The 17,641-nt window shown below is 53.1% G+C and overlaps 1 protein-coding gene across 1 annotated transcript; it reads right to left on the minus strand.

The window, feature by feature from the left end:
• Positions 68-14,174, minus strand: C25H16orf89 (chromosome 25 C16orf89 homolog). Its single transcript, XM_013974888.2, has 8 exons — positions 13,930-14,174; positions 10,159-10,308; positions 8,899-9,049; positions 7,047-7,164; positions 4,870-5,005; positions 3,770-3,874; positions 3,079-3,165; positions 68-420 (listed from the first exon to the last, which is right to left on the minus strand). The coding sequence occupies exons 1-8, from the start codon at positions 14,135-14,137 to the stop codon at positions 290-292; spliced, it is 1,086 nt and encodes a 361-aa protein (XP_013830342.2). The 5' UTR covers positions 14,138-14,174; the 3' UTR covers positions 68-289.

The following is a 17,641-nucleotide window of genomic DNA, read 5'->3' on the forward strand; positions in this document are numbered from 1 at the left end:
CTTCAGGTGTGTCCGAATCGGAGCCCTAGAAGTCTGAAAGGCTGAGAACCAAGACCCAACGCCCAGCTCAGCTGCACTCTACATTTATTCATCTGCTCCCACACCTGGGTCCATCCCGGCCCCACCTCCCCCGCTCGGCTGCCCGAGGGCAAGGGGGACAGCGATGACCCTGGGTTCTTTGCTTCAGCTGCTTCAGCCTCAGGATGTGACCTGCACCCCAGGACTTCAGAATACGATGGACTAAAGGTGTGGGCTTCATCTTCCTGGTGGTGGCAGGCGTGGAACTGTGTCAGTGCTGGTTGGGTGGTGTCATCGTGGGTGGCTGCAGCTTTCCCTCTGCCGGGGGGTATTCCGCCAGGACATAGAGGAAGCCACCCAGGGCTGCAACAGCCATGGCTGTGTTGTGGGAGGAGCAGCCATCTGGGGAGACAGACAGAGGTCCTGCTGTGAGTCCTGGGAGGGGGGGCACAGCAGGCAGCCACTGCTCCACTGTGAGAACCTCTCAGACCTTCTCCCAGCCAGCCTGGGGTCCCCAGATCTCCCTTGCAGGGCTGGGCACCCACCTGCCAACCTCCATGAATGTTGGCTGCTTAAGTCTCCCCTCTGGGAAGAAATGTCTTCAGCCAGTTGGAACCTCATCTGGGAGGTTATGTCTTGTCGGAAAGACTTCCTTACACAGGCAGGGGTTACTCTAGGTTGTGATTCACGCTCCAGAGCCCCTTCCTGGAGACCACATCCTGGTCTAGTTCTTTCCACCTTCCCCTAAGCTCAGGACCTGCATGAGACCTTCTAGAATAGCACCCAATGGCTCCATTTCACAGATGGGGAAACAGACACTCTGGGAGCAGAGCTGAAATCCCAACCCTGGAGACTCTATAGCTCATTTCTTCTACTTGACAGCCTCCCTCAGTCCTGCCTGGGGCCTACCTGGTCCCATGTTTGTCCAAACAGCAACCTGGGCCAGGAGCCCCTTTGACATTATTTATAATGGCCTCTTATTATGAGTCTTCTGAGCTCAAAATGAGCTGTCCACCTTTAGTCTCTGAGCAGGTTGAAGGCAGCCATGACTTTACTTTCCTCTGGAGAAGGGACTGCCCCTCTGAGGGAGAGAGAATGCAGACTTCAAGGAGCCTAATTACTAACCCTGCAATCCATGCTTACTGGAGACCTTCATAGGGCAAATGTCGTGGGAAGCACGTTGCATGATGATCTGAAATTGAACCCCCAAATCCCCTATGAATGAGGCACTGCTTGGTTCCCATTTTACAGATGAGGAAACTGAGGCTCAGAGAGATTGAGCAACTCCCACAGCAAAGAAAGGCAAAAGCTGATTTGAACCCAGACAGTCTGATTTCAAATCCGGTGCCCTTAGTCAACAGGTGTGCATGTCATAAGTGAAAGAAGGAATACACCTCTCCCAGCTTCCTGGGCTGCTGATCAACCTGCGGGGCCCCAGGAAGGAACTCAGGCTGTAGGATTTCTGCAGCTCCCTCTCCAGCCCTCAGGGCAGTCCTAGTGTCTAGCTGTCAGTCTCCAGGGAGCAGCGAGCTCTCCAGAAGTGCACAGTGGGTCCTCTACCACGGGCTACAGGCAGCCCCAGCCCCTGGGTCAGGCAGACCTTGCCAAGGCAGGGGGCCCTGGAGGTCTCCTGAGAACTCTACCCCCCACCAGCCCAGCCTTTGGTGGCAGCTACAAAACAAACCCGTCGTCACTCTCCTCTCTTGTCACTTGCAGGTAGATGATGAAGCCGTGGTGGAGTTCCTGGTGAGACGTTTAGTTGTTGGAATCATTCCCCAGTGTGTGCTGGACATCTCTGTGCTGGCCAGCTCACCTCCCTTCCTGCTTTTGCCTTGCAGTTATTTTATTTTTTATTAATAATTATAAAAGAAACCTTTTTTTTGTGCTAAATGGCTTCAGTCACGTCCGACTCTTTGTGAGCCTATGGACTGTAGTCCGCCAGGCTCCTCTGTCCATGGGATTCTCCAGGCAAGCACAGTAGAGTGGCTTGCCATGCCCTTCTTCAGGGATCTTCCCGACCCAGGGATCGAACCTGCATCTCTTCTGTCTCCTGAATTGGCAGGCAGGTTCTTTACCACTAGCACCACCTGGAATGCATTAATAGTCATAGCCTGTTTTTTGTTTCTCTACATTGATGGACTGACTACCTAGCGAACTCATCTCAACTAGAACACATTTGCCAGGGAAGGGGGCGCTGTTCATAACGGCTCCAGGGAAATTCTCTGGAGGTCCAGTGGTCAGGACTGTAGGCTTTCAGTGCCAGGAACCTTGGTTGGATCCCTGGTCAGGGAACTAAGATCCCATAAGCCACGTGGCACAGCCAAAAAATAAATAAAAGGGCTCCAGGATGGCAGGTATAAACTGGGAACACCAGGACATGTGGCCCCCAGGACCGTGCCTGTCACTTGTCCACTGGCTCAAAGATCCCCCTTCTGCCCTTCTTTGCTCCAAATCCCAGTGCACCAACTCCTCCAAACTATTCAATACGTTTACCAGACTGCCTTGCCCACCACTGGCAGGCACAGGTGGGATGAGGGGAGAAGCCAGGTGTCTCTCCCCCCGCGCCCCCGCCCCCTCTCCTCCGCATCCAGCCTCCACAGGCTCTGCTCCTCCCGCAGTCCCTCCAGCTCTGCATCCAGGGAGGACGGGGGCATCCTGCAGTGGCTAACCTCTGTGTTCCCTTACCTTTTCTGTTTTCAGCTCTTGCAGTACCTCTGAGATGAGTTCCCTATATTCAATTCCCTCTGCTGAAGTTCCCAATGAGGTTCTGTTTTCCTGATTAGGCTTTGATCAAGAGGGATTACCTCTGTGACGTTCAGTGTAAAATACACTTAAACATCTCTTTTATGTTCCCATCACTGGAGACAGCATCTTTGGACTCCCCACTTTCAAAGAGGAGAGCATCATCAATTCCTACCCTTCCCTTCAGCTCCCAAACACAAAGACCCTCCAGTCTGGCCCCTCGGTGGTGCCGGGGGCCTGTTTTCCTGGAGTATGAGCTGTGTGTATCTTTTCTAGGGCCTCTTGACAAGAAGAAGGTCCCTTGGGTATTTTCATTACCTGCAAACTGTTTCTCTCGCCTCTTCACTCTTCTCAAAAACTGCTGTTGGTACTGAATGGCTTTAGGTAATTCTTCATCTTCAGCAGCTGGGAGAAGAGTAAAAGGTGAACTTCTCAAGATGGATTTTTTTTGTATTTCTGTTTTTCTTTTTTTCAATTGGGGTATAATGGCTTTCCAATGTTGTGTTAGTTTCTGGTGTAAAATGGAGTCGATGGATTTTTAAACGTTACTGGCTGGGACTTCCCTGGTGGTCCAGTGGCTAAGACTCTGAGCTCCCAATGCAGGGGGCCTGGGTTCCATCCCTGGTCAGGGAACTAGGTCCCACCTGCCACAACTTAAAAAAAGATCCTTCACACTGCAACTTAAGATCCCATGTGTGGCAAATAAGACCAGGTGCAGCTAAATAAACACTGAAATAACTACTGGCTAAGCCCCCTCCTCTTCACAATGCCTCAAGCAACACAAGCCTCCTGAATCTGGAGGCACTACCGGAAGTTTCTGCGAGCACCTGTCTGCTGCCACAGCCCCAACACCTATGTGTGTCTGTGTGCACGTGAGTGCGTGGACATGCATGGTGCACGTCTCTCTCCACATTCCTAACACCACTGCATCCTTTTCCCACCTGGCCTAGAAGCCCAGCACCCCCCCGCCCCAAACCCCGCTCCCAGTCAGGGAGGAAGTGCAGCTCACCTGGCTCCCCATAGCATCCTTCCCGCGGCTTCTGCCAGCTGAGAATGGCCTGCAGCCACCGGAGCTTGTAGAAGTCGGAGAAGCCACTCATCCCACAGAACACGACTGGAAGCAAAGACAGGGGACCCTCTGCAGGCCTGCCCCCTGCCCCAGGCCCACCTCTTCCCCCTTCCCAAGGCCACTATGGTGCCATCTGCTAGAGAGAAGCAGCACCAGGAGGTGGGCACTCAACACCGTGGCTGGGACTTCCCCGGTGGTGCAGTGGATCGGAATCCGCCTGCCAGTGCGGGGGACACCAGTTCGATCCCTGGTCCAGGAAGATTCCACATGCCTCGGAGCAACCAAGCCCATGTGCCACAAGTACTGAGCCTGTGCTTGAGGGCTGTAGGCACAGGTGGGATGAGGCTGCAACTACTGAAGCTCATCCCTAGAGCTTGTGCTCTGCTATGAGAGAAGCCACTCCAATAAGAAGCCTGCAAACTGCAATGAAGAGTAGCCCCAGCTGACTGCAATTAGAGAAAGCCCTTGCCAAAAATCAATGAAGACCCAGTGCACAAACAAACCGCACAGTGGCTGGAAGGAGGCAGCCCTGAGGGCCTGCCTTAGTGAGCAGGGGCCCCCAGACCCGAGTCCTGCTTCCACTTAGGGCCTCAGTCAGGGCTGCCCAAGAGTCAGGGTCAGTATGGGGGCCTGGACACCCAAGCAAAGGAGCAGCCACCAGGGATTCCTCTTTCAGTCTCCTCTCTCAGGCTTTAAGGGTCCGTTTGCCAGTCACCTAGTTGGTCAGTCTGTGCAGAGCTCCAGCCCTGGGTCAGCTTTTGGGGGCAGGAAGCAGTCAAAACAGTGGCAGAAAAATACAGAATGTGCACTTAAACTCGAGTTTCAAAAAAATGATGAATAAAAAAAGCTAAGTATAGCCCATGCAATGTTGCAGACACACTGAGAATGCCTTCGTTGCCTATCTGAAGTTCAGAGTTGCCTGGGCGTCCTGCATTTTCGTTTGCCAAGCCTGGCAGCCCTGAGCTGTGTTGTGTGTGTGCGTCTGCCTGAAATCAGGGACACCCTGCAGCTCTGTCCCTAGAGTAGAGTGCGGGGCCCACTGTTTTCCATGAAGATATCCCGGGTTGGGTAGGCATATCCGATGGCGTCGGCTCTCCGGTTCAGGTCCATCATGTTGGCACAGAAGACGTTCATGTAGTGCTGGCTCTGGCGGAACAGCCCTCTGGTGCACCCCCTCTGGGGGAACAAACAGAGAGACAAGTTGGAGAGCGGGCAGCAGATGCGTGCTCTGTCACAGGGAAACACCTGCTATTCTGAAATGGTTTTGCAAGTGGCTGCCTTTGACAGCAGATCTTTCTCCTATTTCCCCAGATTTCTTCCCCATCTGTGCTCCCAGCCATGGGAGGCTTAGTCACCGGGGGATGGAGAGAGCTGGGTTCAAGTCCTGACTCAGCCACTTAGGAGCTGTGCGACCTCTACCACCTAAGTTAACCTATCATGATCCTCAAGGGTCTTCATGGGGAGAAGAAAGTGAGGCCGCTGGGTGCTGCACCAGAGGGGCGCTGGCGTGGGTGGGAGTGCCGGACACCAGGGGGCTCTCTAAAGCTGTTAGCTGCTGTCACTGCAAGCTGATTCCAGCCTAACCACGCTGTAGCAGACAGCTACAGCGCTTCACAAGGGATAGAACTACAATATGGCCCAGCAATCCCGCTACTTGGTCATACACCCTGAGAAACCCACAATCCGAAAAATGCACATGTGCCCCAGCATTCACTGTAGCACTATTTACAATAGCCAGGATATGGAAGCAACCTAGGCGTCCATCGACAGATGAGTGAGTGAAGAAAGCGTGGTAAAAATATACAATGGGATATTACTCAGCCATCAAAAGGGAATGAACGTGAGTCAGTTGCAGTGAGGTGGATGAACCTAGAGCCTGTTATACAGAGTGAAGTAAGTCAGAAAGAGAAAAACAAATATCATATATTAATGTATACATACGGAAATCTAGAAAAATAACACTGATCAACCTGTGTGCAGGAGAGGAATGGAGATGCAGACATAGAGAAGGGACTTGTGTACTCAGCCGGAGAAGGAGAGGGTGGGACAAACTGAGAAAGGAGCCTTTACATATATACACTATTGTGTGTAAAATAAATAGCTAATGGGAAGCTGATATATAGCTCGGGGAGCCCAGCCTGGTACTCTGTGATGACCTAGAGGGGTGGGATGGGGGAGGGGAGGAAGGCTCAAGAGGGAGGGGACATACATATATAATACACACACACATATATTTATGACTGATTTGTGTAGTACAGCAGAAACCAACACAACATTGTAGAGCAATTATCCTCCAATTAAAAAAAAAAAAAAAGAGCCCAGGCTGCATATTGGTCTCACCACACGGAGAAAAGGACGGGTGATGAGAACAGGCTTTAAAAACTGCTATAGCAATATATGTCAGACTAATTTTCTATCCGCTGAATCTAATAATCACAACAATTTTCCCTGTAATTTGGCTTTTATTGTATTTATAAAAACACTGGGCTGGGACAATGTGCAAATAAATAATAATAAAAAAGCTATTAAAATCAACAATCCTTTCTTGATTAAGAATTTCTGGGCATTGAGTAACATTTTTGAATAGAGATAGCAAGCTCTGCTTTGTATGTAAATAAATATATGTTTAAAATGAGTATTTAGCGAGAGTTCCCTGGCAGTCTAGCGGTTAGGATTCTGTAATTTCACTGCTGTGACCTGGGCTCAGTCCCTGGTCAGGGAACTGAGATCCTGCAAGTCATGTGGTGAGGCCAAAATAAAATAAAATGAGTGTTTAGCAAAATGTGAGTGCTTGGGGTTGAAGAGTGTTGGGCACAGGGAGGGGATGGTGGATCTCTTCTGGTCTTGGCTTGGTTTTCTGGAAGCAGCTAGCGACGGACTTTGTTCTAATACCTTTTCCATCTGTTGTTTACTGAGTTACTTCTGCGGCTCCTCTCCCAGCCCTTCTCTGGTTCGCTGATGCCCTGTGACCCAGTTCAGCACGCAAAGCTCTTTGTCCAACAGAACCTCAACACTACCACCTCCAACCTCGCCCCCACTTTGGTTGGATTTCACTCCCAATGAATGGCATGCAATTTCCCACTCCTGAGGTCTGAAGCACAGGTTTAAAACCCACTTATTTTCCTGGTGTGAACGTGAAAAACCACACTGTCGAGAGTGCCTTCTGGTCATTTTTTCTCCTCCTCTGGCTGTGGCTGGGCCTATGCCGGGCACTTACCATTCTGGCTGAGAGGAAGAAGAGTAGCTGGTGGGACAGGCAGTAGCCAGAGCAGCCGGGCCTGGTCATGAGGCTTCTGCAGAAATTGGAGAGCCGGCAGGGCTGGCTGCTGTTTGTCCTGCGGGAGAAGTGGTTCCAGGCTGTTAAGAGCATCCTGAATAAAGCCTGGGGGCCTGGAGCCTTCCCAGGTCCTGATTCCCCCTCTAGTTACTACAGCCCCCAGCAGGGTCCAGGCTCGCAGCTGAGCCAGATAAACACGTGTCCTTTTCTGGACCAGCTGAATCGGTCCCTCTGGCACAGTGAGGTGACACTGGAGCTGTCCTGGGTTGGGGGGAGCCACCAGGGGCTGTGACATCTCATTTCTCCATGGGACTCTCCAGTACCATCTTTCCCAGAATTGCCCTAAACAGCAGATCCCTGGGCCCAGGCTGTCCCTCCCACACCCCGTGTGCCAGGCCTGCCCCATAGAAGGGACAGGGAAGGTCCCCCATTGCAGCAGAGCCACTCTGCCAGCCCAACTGTGTCCTGGCCCAAACACCTCTCTGAAAGATGCTGAGATGGTGGAGCCTGGGCACCTGCTGCCTCTTCTGCTCATGGGTTCCATGGGTCCCTGCACCTAAGGCTGGCCCTGGAGGGTTTCCTCCAAGCCTTCTGCGCGGCAGGATAAAATGGTGAGCTCAACAAGGCTGAGTCCTTCTTTCTGGGACTTAACAGCCCTGTCCTGCTTTTTGGAATCTGTTCTCTTAGCTGGATGCAGTCGCATTTGTTCTGCAGAACCATAAAACAAGTGTGAACTGCACCTGGCAAGGAGAACTGGTCCGCCGTGGGAGGTCAGCTTCCTGCTATGGGGTCAGGGAAGGTTCTGGAAGCAGGATACTGGAGCTGGCCTAATTGTGAGCAGTTACTTAAGCACAGGGGCTGGGGTGAGGTAGTGGGGAGGGGAAGAGATCCCACAGAGGCGACTTCTGGGCACGGGCAAAGGCCTGCAGTGGGAGGGAACAGGAGCATCTGAGGGTCTGAAAAGAGGCCCCAGGGGCTTGACCAGAGAACCCTGGGGACCTGGGAGGGCAGAGGAAGTGCTAGTCGCTCAGTCGTGTCCAGTTCTCTGCAACCCCCATGGACTGTAGCCCAGAAGGCTCCTCTGTCCATGGGATTCTCCAGGCAAGAATACTGGAGTGGGTTGCCATTTCCTCCTCCAGGGGATCTTTCTGGCCCAGGGATTGAACCTGGGTCTCCTGCATTGCAGGCGGATTCTTTACCATCTGAGCTACCAGGGGAGGGCATAGGAGTTGAGGCTTTACCTGAGAACAAGGAAGCTTCACACTGGGGTGGGGTGTTCAGATGCACCTTTTGGAAAGACCCCTTTGGTGTGGGGAGACCAGTCAGTTGGGAGGTGCAAGGCATAGAGGTGGGTGTCTGGAGTGGGGCGGAAGCCTCAGATGGAGGTGGGGGCCAAATCAGAGATGGGAGTGGGACAAGGAACAGCTCTCAGGGGAGCTGGCACCTAGTTTTGCCCAAACCCCTGGGGTTTTGGGGGCTTCCCAGGTGGTGCTAATGGTAAAGGACCCGCCTGTTAATGCAGAAAATATAAGAGACGCAAGTTCCATCCCTGGGTTAGGAAAATCCCCTGGAGCAGGGCATGGCAATCCACTCTGGTGTTCTTGCTTGGAGAATCCCATGGACAGAGGAGCCTGGTGGGCTACGGTTCATAGCGTCACAAAGAGTTGGACACGATTGAGGTGACTTGGCACAGCACAGCGCTGGGGCTTTGGGTAGCAAGTGGGACTGGAGGACTGGCGGAAGGCGGGTGCTTTGGGGTCTTCAGGAAGTGAGGCAGGTCCAGGGGACCCACCCGGTTCCCAGCAGCTGCACCAGGCACAAGTCACTGAGCTCCTCTGAGAAGGAGTCCTCCTGCTCAAAAGTGGGGTAGACCATGGAGGCCTCAGTGTGAGTCCAGGCACGTGGAAGCTTCCAAAACCCAGGTTTGATGGTCAGGTGGAACTCTGTAGAGAGGAGGGAGTAGGGGGAGACACAGGAGTGGTGAGCCATGCCATGGTTAACCACCCCCAGGCTCCTGTGGTTCTGAGCCCAGGAACTGGCTGTCCCTCCCCTGGCAGCCCTGACTGCACTCGGCTGCCTTCAGGGCTCCGAGCATTGCCTGAGGGTTGAGCACTGCATTTGAAATATTCAGAAAGCTTTTTATCTGATTTTTAAAAAATCACTAGGAATCATGTTGGGACAGGCTCTGAGTAAATCCACCACACCCCATGGAAGCTTCTAGGAAGGGTTAGTTGACTCCTTTGGTTCTATTAGAACATGGAGCTCTTACAGAACTGACCTCAGGATGAGCCAGGCTGGGATGGTCTTCGGGACCAGGCCTGGGAGAGGGTGTATGCTCAGTCGCTAAGTTGTGTCCGACTCTTTGAGACCCTATGGACTGTAGCCCGCCAGGCTCCTCTGTCCATGGGACCTCCCGGGCAAGAATACTGGGGTGTGTTGCCATTTCCTCCTCCAGGGGAGAGGGTGGAGCACCCCACATTCAGAGAAGCAGGCCGATGCTTGGGAGGGCCAGTTATCTCCCCACCTACCCTCCTGGACCTGGGACAGGGAGCCTGGGAGGCAGGGCTGGACCACACAAGGAGCTAGTTTATACCCCCCACAGCCCCCACCCAGGAACAACTCAGGCCAGGGCTTATAGGGAGGGGCCCCTTGGTAGGATGACTCCAGGCTGACAAGGAGACAGAGGCTCTGCATTCTAGGGCGAGAAGAAAGATACTGGCAAGATGCACAGTTTGCCGTGCAAAGGGCCAGATTACCTTGTAGATCTCGACCCTCCCTCTCCTCTGGTCTGGGATGATCCTTTGTCCCCAAGCCTGGACATGAGCTGAAAAAATGAGGGACAGCCGCTCCCTACCTTCCACCTGTCCTCCGTGGGTGGGAGAGGCCGTCTGAAGCTGAAGTCAAGGATGACCAAACCCCCCCAGGGGCAGCTGGTTACAGGTCCTCCCAGAGCCTCCCTGACACTGACTGAAGCTACACCAGGCGGTTTCAGTGGACGCCCCCAGAAGCTGTCTGTGCTCCTGAAGAAACAGGACCCCACCCATGCTCTTACGTCTCAGGTACTCGGGGTCACTCAGGTTGAGGTAGAAGATGGAATCATGGAGGAGAGGAGCCAACTTCTCCACCAGCTTGCCCACACGCAGGCTGAGTGGCTGCAGCTGGGAGTCCTGTGCCCACTTCTCCTGAACGCCTTTGAGCTGCACTGCAAGGGGAAGCAGAGTTCATTCATCTGGACATTGGACAAACCAGATGGACTGGAAAATATACTCCCAGTTATAATGCATACTGAGCCTCTCTGCTTCTTCCAGCTCTTGAGGGGAAAATATTTGCTGAGTTTATTGGAAATTAGGCCTCTGTGGAGCTCAGCTGGGTACTGGCGGGGCAGGGAGTGGTGGTCAGAATGAGGGAAGGTTGTGGCTAAGAGCTTGATTTCTGGGGGAGGGGGGCAGGGTTCAGATTCTGTCTCTAATGCTTTCTCATCGGGTGACCTGAGGAAGTCATTTAATTTCTCTCTGCTTCACTTTCTCCATCTGTAAAACGGGAGTAATGATATTCCTTACTTCTTGGAGATGGGGTTATAAAGATTAAATGAGCTAACGCATGGCGCTAGTGGTAAAGAACCTGCCTGCCAGTGCAGAACACGTTAAGGGACGTGGGTTCAGTCCCTGAGTTGGGAAGATCCTCGGTGGAAGGGAATGGCAACACACTCTAGCACTCTTGCCTGGAAAATCCCATGGACAGAGGAGCTTGGTGGGCTGAGGTCCATAGGATTGCAAAGAGTTGGACATGACTGAAGTAACTTAGCAGTAATGTGTATAGAGGGCTTAGCATTGTCCAGAGTGCAAAAAAAAAAAAAAGCACTTAATAATGTTTACCTATTACTATCTGTTATGGAGACTTAGGCTTTGTGGTCCAGGAGGAAAAAATGAGGGAGAGACTCAGATTGCAGAGTGGAGGACTGTTGTGTACAGTTGAGCAGGTTGTACACTGCACAAGTGCAACACACATTCCTATCATGGGTTTGTACATGTTTTAAGACAATTTTCCAGCAGATGTCAGTCAAGTGACTCGAGAAAGGTGGTACCTTTTTCTAATTCTCACAGAGGTGCCCTGTGGACTAGTAGTGGCCCAGAAGGGGCGGGAGAGGATGGGGTGGCTGGAAGAGAAGGTCATGGGGTAGCCAGAAAGAGAGGAGATGTGAGGGGGAGCTTCAGTGCAGAGCTGAGAAGTGAGACGAGGTAGGGCAGCTGCTGTCAGGTTGGGCACTGCGTAGAGCAGAGTGGACAAGTTTTAAGGAGGGTGCTGAGCAAGTCTGGCGGGATGATGGGCTCCGTAACACCCCTCCCCCAACTCCGCTCCCGCTCTGAACTTGAATCAGGCAGTCTAGTTCTGAAGCCTTGTTCTAGATCGTTTGGCTGAACCTGTAGATGGAGGGTCCCAGGAGGGTTGCTGATCATCAGAGAGACCAGGTGAGCCCAACCTGACCTCATGGTGACCCTAGGTCTTTGGGCTTGTTCCTGTTTCTCCCTGCAGGTGTGGCAGCTGCTGCCGCATTCTGGAACCCCCTTGAGGCAGCTGGAAGCAGCTGGAGGGACCCTTTGCTCTCCTAGATCAGTGTCTGCCTGTCCAGCCCCAAGCAGAGAGGACCCAGGAGATCGATGGGCAATCTCTTATCACTGGACCCCTCCCAGAATGTGAACCCCCCTCTCTCTCCCAGGAAGGTTGAGAATGCACGCAGGATCCTTAGAAGGAGGGCCCATCCTTTCGGCCCCCCTTCTGCTTGGAATGGGGCCAATCAGTGAAACCAACATGAAACCGGGGAAATGGCAACATGCGACTTCCAAGCGTGTGCTGTCACTCAGTCATCTTCGACTCTTCACCAGGCTCCTCTGTCATGGGATTCTCCAGGCAAGAACACTGGAGTGGGTTGCCATGCCCTCCTCTAGGGGATCTTCCTGACCCAGGGAGCAAACCTGCATCTCTTGCATCTCCTGCTTTGGCAGGCGGGTTCTTGACCACTGAGCCACCTGGGGAGCCCCTGTGACTTCCAACATTAGGTTGTAAGAGACACTGAGGCTTCTGCCCAGCTCTCTCTTGGGTCACTTGCTCTGGGTGAAGTGGCTGTTGAGCTATGAGGATGCTCAAGCAGTCCCTGGAGGAGCCCACGTGGTGGGGAACAGGGGCCTCCGGCCGCCAGCCAGCACCAACCCAGCAGGCCTGTGTGTGAATGGGGCAGGTCTGCCAGCACTAGGGAAGCCTTCAGATGATCACAGTGCTGGCCACCATCTGGATGGGAACCTCACACGAGACCCCGAGTCAGAACCTCCCGGCCAAGCTGCTCCTGGATTCCTGACGAACATAACCCAGGAGATAATTGTTGTTTCAAGCAGCTAAACCCTGGGGCAGTTTATGCAGCAATGGGGCTTCCCAGGTGGTGCTAGTGGTAAAGAATCCACCTGCCAATGCAGGAAATGCAGGTTCGATCCCTGGGTTGGGAACATCCCCTGTAGTAGGAAACAGCAACCCACTCCAGTATTCCTGCCTGGAGAATCCCATGGACTGAGGAGCCTGGTGGGCTACAGTCCATAGGGTTGCAAACAGTTGGACACGACTGACGTGACTTAGCACGCACACATGCCAATGCAGGAGACACCAGAGATGCAGGTTTGATCCCTGGGTGGGGAAGATCCCCTGGAGAAGGAAATGCAACCCACTCCAGTACTTTTACCTGGGAAACTCCATGGAGAGAGGAGACTGGTGGGCTGCAGTTCATAGGGTCACAAAGAGTCGGACAGGACTTAGTGACTCAACAACAGAGGAGTTATAAGACGGGACCAGGGTTACATGAAGGAGACCCCACCCTGATCCTGGCCTGGAGGGGAGGGGACCAGGGTCTTAAGGGTCTCCAGGATGCAGCCTGGGGGTGGGGGTCAGCGGCATGGGGAGGCCACAAGGACACAGTGCAGAAGGTCCCGGAGCCCAACCGCCCGCTGGGATCGGAGTCTTGGTGTGGGGAAAGTTGCTGTGGCAACACAGATGGGGTGGCACAGGAGTGGGGCCAGCCAGAGCCCGGGATTTGTCGCTGGGGTCAGGGAGGGGCTCCCTGAAACCCTTGGTGAGTGTGGGGAGTGGCCACCTGTTTGCCTTGGCCTGTCTCCAGCCTCCTCCTCGGGGATCTTATATCCCTCAAAGCTGAACAAACACTTGGCTCTTTTCTCGGAGCCTTCAGGCAGCTCTGGCTGGATGTAGGGGGAGCCGGGGAGGGCACACTCACAGGGCACACTCCTTCTGCTAGCCTTGGTCCGGGCATGTCTGGAGGGGGTGTGCTTAATAGCCCAGTTGTGACCCCAAATACTGTAGCCCGCCAGAGTCCTATGTCTACGGGATTCTCCAGGCAAGAATACTGGAGTGGGTTGCCACTTCCTACTCTAGGGGATCTCCCCGACCCAGGGAGCAAACCGGCGTCTGCTGTCTCCTGCATTGGCAGGTGGATTCTTTACCTACTGAGCCATCGGGAAGCCCTGGCATGTCAGGAGGGAGGGACTGTCAAATGAATCATTCCTCCCTGGAAAATAATAATTTCCAAATCTTTTCTTGAGTGGCCTCTGAATCCTTCCTGCTTCTAAAAAAAAAATTAACTGATCGCATAGGGTCTCTAGACGCCCTAAAAGGGGCCAGCCGCCCTCTGCCCCTCTTTTCTTACAGTCAGAACATCGTATTTGGGGACCAGAAGGTGGGCTGGTCCCGGGGTGCAGAGCAGGCAGGTGACGGGCTGAGAACTGCCTTCTCGGTGGCCAGTCCAGGCCAACCAGAGTGCACCCACCTTCCAGCATCCGGAACCCCACCACGCCGTCCAGGTTGATTTCGGGCAGCCTCTTTTTCAGGAAGGACGTGGCTCTGTCCAGTGCAGAGAGGATGAAGCCCGTGATGGTGGCCTTGCCCTCTGGGGTGTCTGGCGGTGGCAGCCAGGAGGGCTGCAGTGGTGGGGCCGCCAGCAGCAAGAGCAGGAGCGGGAGCCCTGGGCTGGCCATGGCTGGTCTTCTGAGAGAGGCTGCTGGAGTGCTTCAGCCCTGGGCCGGCCCGCCCCACGCGCCCGCCTCCCGCCTCCCGCCTCCTCCCCCTCCACCCCGGGAGAAGCAGAGGAGAGGAGGGGCTGATCCTGTAGCCTGGAATGGCCTGGGCAGAGGGTTCGGAAAAGGGCGGCTGCCAGGGACTGATTGTGGGGATGGGGGTGGGGTGGGGTGGGGTGGGGTCGGGGAGGCAGGGGTCAGAGCCTCACAGTCAGGCCAGCCTTGCACATGGAGCCAGCTGTCTGCAGGCTGGGGAGAGGAACCATCCTTTCCTCTCACCCCTGACTCTCTAGGCCCACAGGCTACATCTCTGATCGAGCAACTGCAAAGTTAGTTCGGCTTTATTTTGCTTTGTTTGAAATAAGTTTGAAATGAAAAGAGGTTTGCTCTTTGGAAGGAAAGCCAATTCTTTGCAACCCCATGGACTGTAGCCTGCCAGGCTACATGGGATTTTCCAGGGAAGAATACTGGGGTGTGTTGCTGTTTTCTTCTCCAGGGCATCTTCACCACCCAGGGATAGAACCCGGGTCTCTTACATCTTCTGCATTGACAGCCAGGTTCTTTAACACTAGTGCCACCTGGGAATCCCTGACAAACCTGGACAATGTATTAAAAAGCAGAGACATCACTTTGCTGACAAAGTGATGGGTTCATATAGTCTAAGCTATGGTTTTCCTAGTAGTCATGTATGGATGTGAGAGCTGGACCATAAAGAAAGCTGATGCTGAAGAATTGATGCTTTCCAAATGTGGTGTTGAAGAAGACTCTTGAGAGTTCTTTGGACTGCAAGGAGATCGAACCAGTCAGTCCTAAAGGAAGTCAACGCTGAATATTTATCGGAAGGACTGATGCAGAAGCTGAAGCTCCAATACTTTGGCCACCTGATCTGAAGAGCGCACTTACTGGAAAAGACCCTGATGCTCGGAAAGACTGAAGGCAGGAGAAGAGGGTGACAGAGGATGAGATGGTTGGATGGCATCATCGACTCAATGCACATGAGTTTGAGCAAACTCTGGGAGATAGTGAAGGGCAGGGAAGCCTGGCGTGCTGCAGTCCATGGGCTCGCAAAGCGTCAGACATGACGGAGCCACTGAGCACGCACACATCACATATTTATTGACTTTTCTGGCTGTTCCAGGTCTTGGTTGCAGCACGCGGGATCTCTAGTTGCTGCATGTGAACTCTTAGCTGTGGCATGGGGGCTCTAGTTCTCTGGCCAGGGATCGAACCCGGGCCCCCTGCATTGGGAACTTAGAGTCTTAGCTACTGGACCATCAGGGAGATCCCTGTATCTGTGCTTCATGCAGAAATGGCTTAAAAAAAAAAAGCATAAGGTTTTCTTTATTTCTCAAGAACCAGTATTTGCTTTCTTGGGTGTGCCATTGAGCACAACTGTTCCAGGAGAAGCTTGTCACCATCATCACTTCTGTTAATCCTTACAACAAACTCCTGACATGGGTACCATTCTTGTCCTCTTTTATACCATAAAGTCTGAGGCGCTGGGGGGTGAATGACTTATTATGACCCACTGTCTCACAGCTAGGGTGGTACAGGGATTCACGCCGGAGTCCATGTAACCATTGGGAAATCCCCCCAGGGTTCAGCTTCGGTATCTGGAAGGGAAACAATACCCTCTTGACCTACGGAAGGATTGAATTTCACATGTGATGTCAGCCAAGTGGGCAAGCAGGACAAGCAGGCCGGGTTGGTGTGGCATCTTGTTCCTCTCTCTCCAGAGAAACAATCCCAATGCCTTCCCCAGTCAGGGTTTCATTTTCCAGGACAAGGCGTTTGCTCCTGGTTTGTTGCAGCTGGGGTGCCTGGTCCTTAACCTCTTAGATCATAAGAACAAGAGGGGGCCTCTCAGGTGTAAAGTCCCCCTCCCTTAGTTTACAGGTCAGGAAAGCCAGCCTACAGAGAGGGATGTGCTCAACATCAAGGAGCCCCTGGGGCGGGGGTCTCTGGATCCCAGTCCAGTCCTACCACAGATGGTGCCTGGAGGGGTGGGGTCCGTGTTCCGGTCTCGTGACCCCAGCAAGACAACTGAAGGCGGGGCCTCCCTGGAAACTGGGGGGTTGAGGCTGCCCGCAGACAGCCCATCCCTCCATCTACACATATTTACTCCTCCTTCCTCACCCTCTTCTGCTTGGGTTTCAAGCCCTGCCTCTGCCACACACTCACTAAGGATGTGACCTTCAGGAGTCACAGAGCTATTGTGAGAAGCAAATGAGCTACGTGCCACACCCTGAGCTGGGTTTTAGGGTCCCTGGCGCTGCTCTGTCTGGGTTCTCATAGAGGGAGGAGGTGCTGTGTTGATTTTTTGTCCAACATGTGAGTGGGTGGAGGGGGGGACCCCCTAGAGCAGGTGGTCCCTGCGCCTGACTCTGTGGGTTCTGGGGCAGCTCCCAAGGTGAGGGCAGTGGGGTGACTTCAAGGGGATGCCTTTTAAAATCAAAACGCTGTCAGAGAGACCCACACAAAATTCTTTAGTGTGGTTACCATGGGAGGTGAGACAGGAGGGTTAGTGAAACTTTCCCTTGTTACAATGGATCAGTTCTGTTGTTCGACTCTTTGCGACCTCATGAACTGCAGCACGCCAGGCCTCGCTATCCATCACTCCCAGAGTTTACTCAAACTCATGTCCATTGAGTCGGTGATGCCATCCAACCATCTCATCCTCTGTCATCCCCTTCTCCTCCCGCCTTCAATCTTTCCCAGAATCAGGGTCGTTTCAATGGATAGTGAACATCATTATGGTTTTTACTTCCTTCCTTGTCCTTTTTCTCTCTCTATATATATTTATTTTATTTTTCTTCTTCTTTTTTTTTTTTTTTGGCTATGTTATGCAGCTTGTGGAATCTTAGTTCCCCCACCAGGGATTGAACCCTCAGCTCTCAGCAGCAAAGGGGCAAAGTCCCAACCACTGGACCTTCAAGGAATTCCTTTTCTCTATTTTAAACATTTTATTCAAGTACAACATGTGCTGTGCTGCCATTTCAGTTATGTCCTACTCTTTGCGACCCTATGGACTGTGGCCCACCAGGCTCCACTTTCCATGGGATTCTACAGGCAAGAATACTGGAGTGGGTTGCCTTGCCCTCCTCTAGGGGATCTTCCCGACCCAAGGATAGAATCTGCATCTCTACAGACCCCTGCATTGGCAGGCAGGCTCTTTACCACTAGCGCCACCTCAAGCACAAGATACATCCTGAAAAATGGGTAAGTTCGCTGCTTGACGAATGTTCCCAAATGGACCACACCCACCTTACAAGCACTCAGATCGAGAAACAGACCACGATATGCCTCCCCACCAGCTCCCAACTGCCCCCACCCCAACTCACTCCCCGATCCTCCAAAGAAGATCACCCCCTGACTTCGTGCAATAAAGGGTCGTTTCGATTTTTATATGATAGAACCAGCTGCTATGCGTTCTGGCATCTTGCCCCTTTTCTTAACATTACACAC

Source organism: Capra hircus, chromosome 25 (genome assembly GCF_001704415.2).
Source record: "Capra hircus breed San Clemente chromosome 25, ASM170441v1, whole genome shotgun sequence".
NCBI lineage: Eukaryota > Metazoa > Chordata > Mammalia > Artiodactyla > Bovidae > Capra > Capra hircus.

What these genes read in the sequence shown, in the direction of transcription:
- C25H16orf89 (XM_013974888.2), bottom strand. Translation starts at nt 14,137, where the DNA reads ATGGCCAGCCCAGGGCTCCCGCTCCTGCTCTTGCTGCTGGCGGCCCCA. An exon ending in TGACCCCGAGTACCTGAGAC is followed by an intron (nt 9,050 to 10,158) that starts GTAAGAGCATGG and finishes TCCTCTCTACAG; the next exon opens with AGTTCCACCTGACCATCAAA. An exon ending in AGGATGCTATGGGGAGCCAG is followed by an intron (nt 3,166 to 3,769) that starts GTGAGCTGCACT and finishes CTCTTCTCCCAG; the next exon opens with CTGCTGAAGATGAAGAATTA.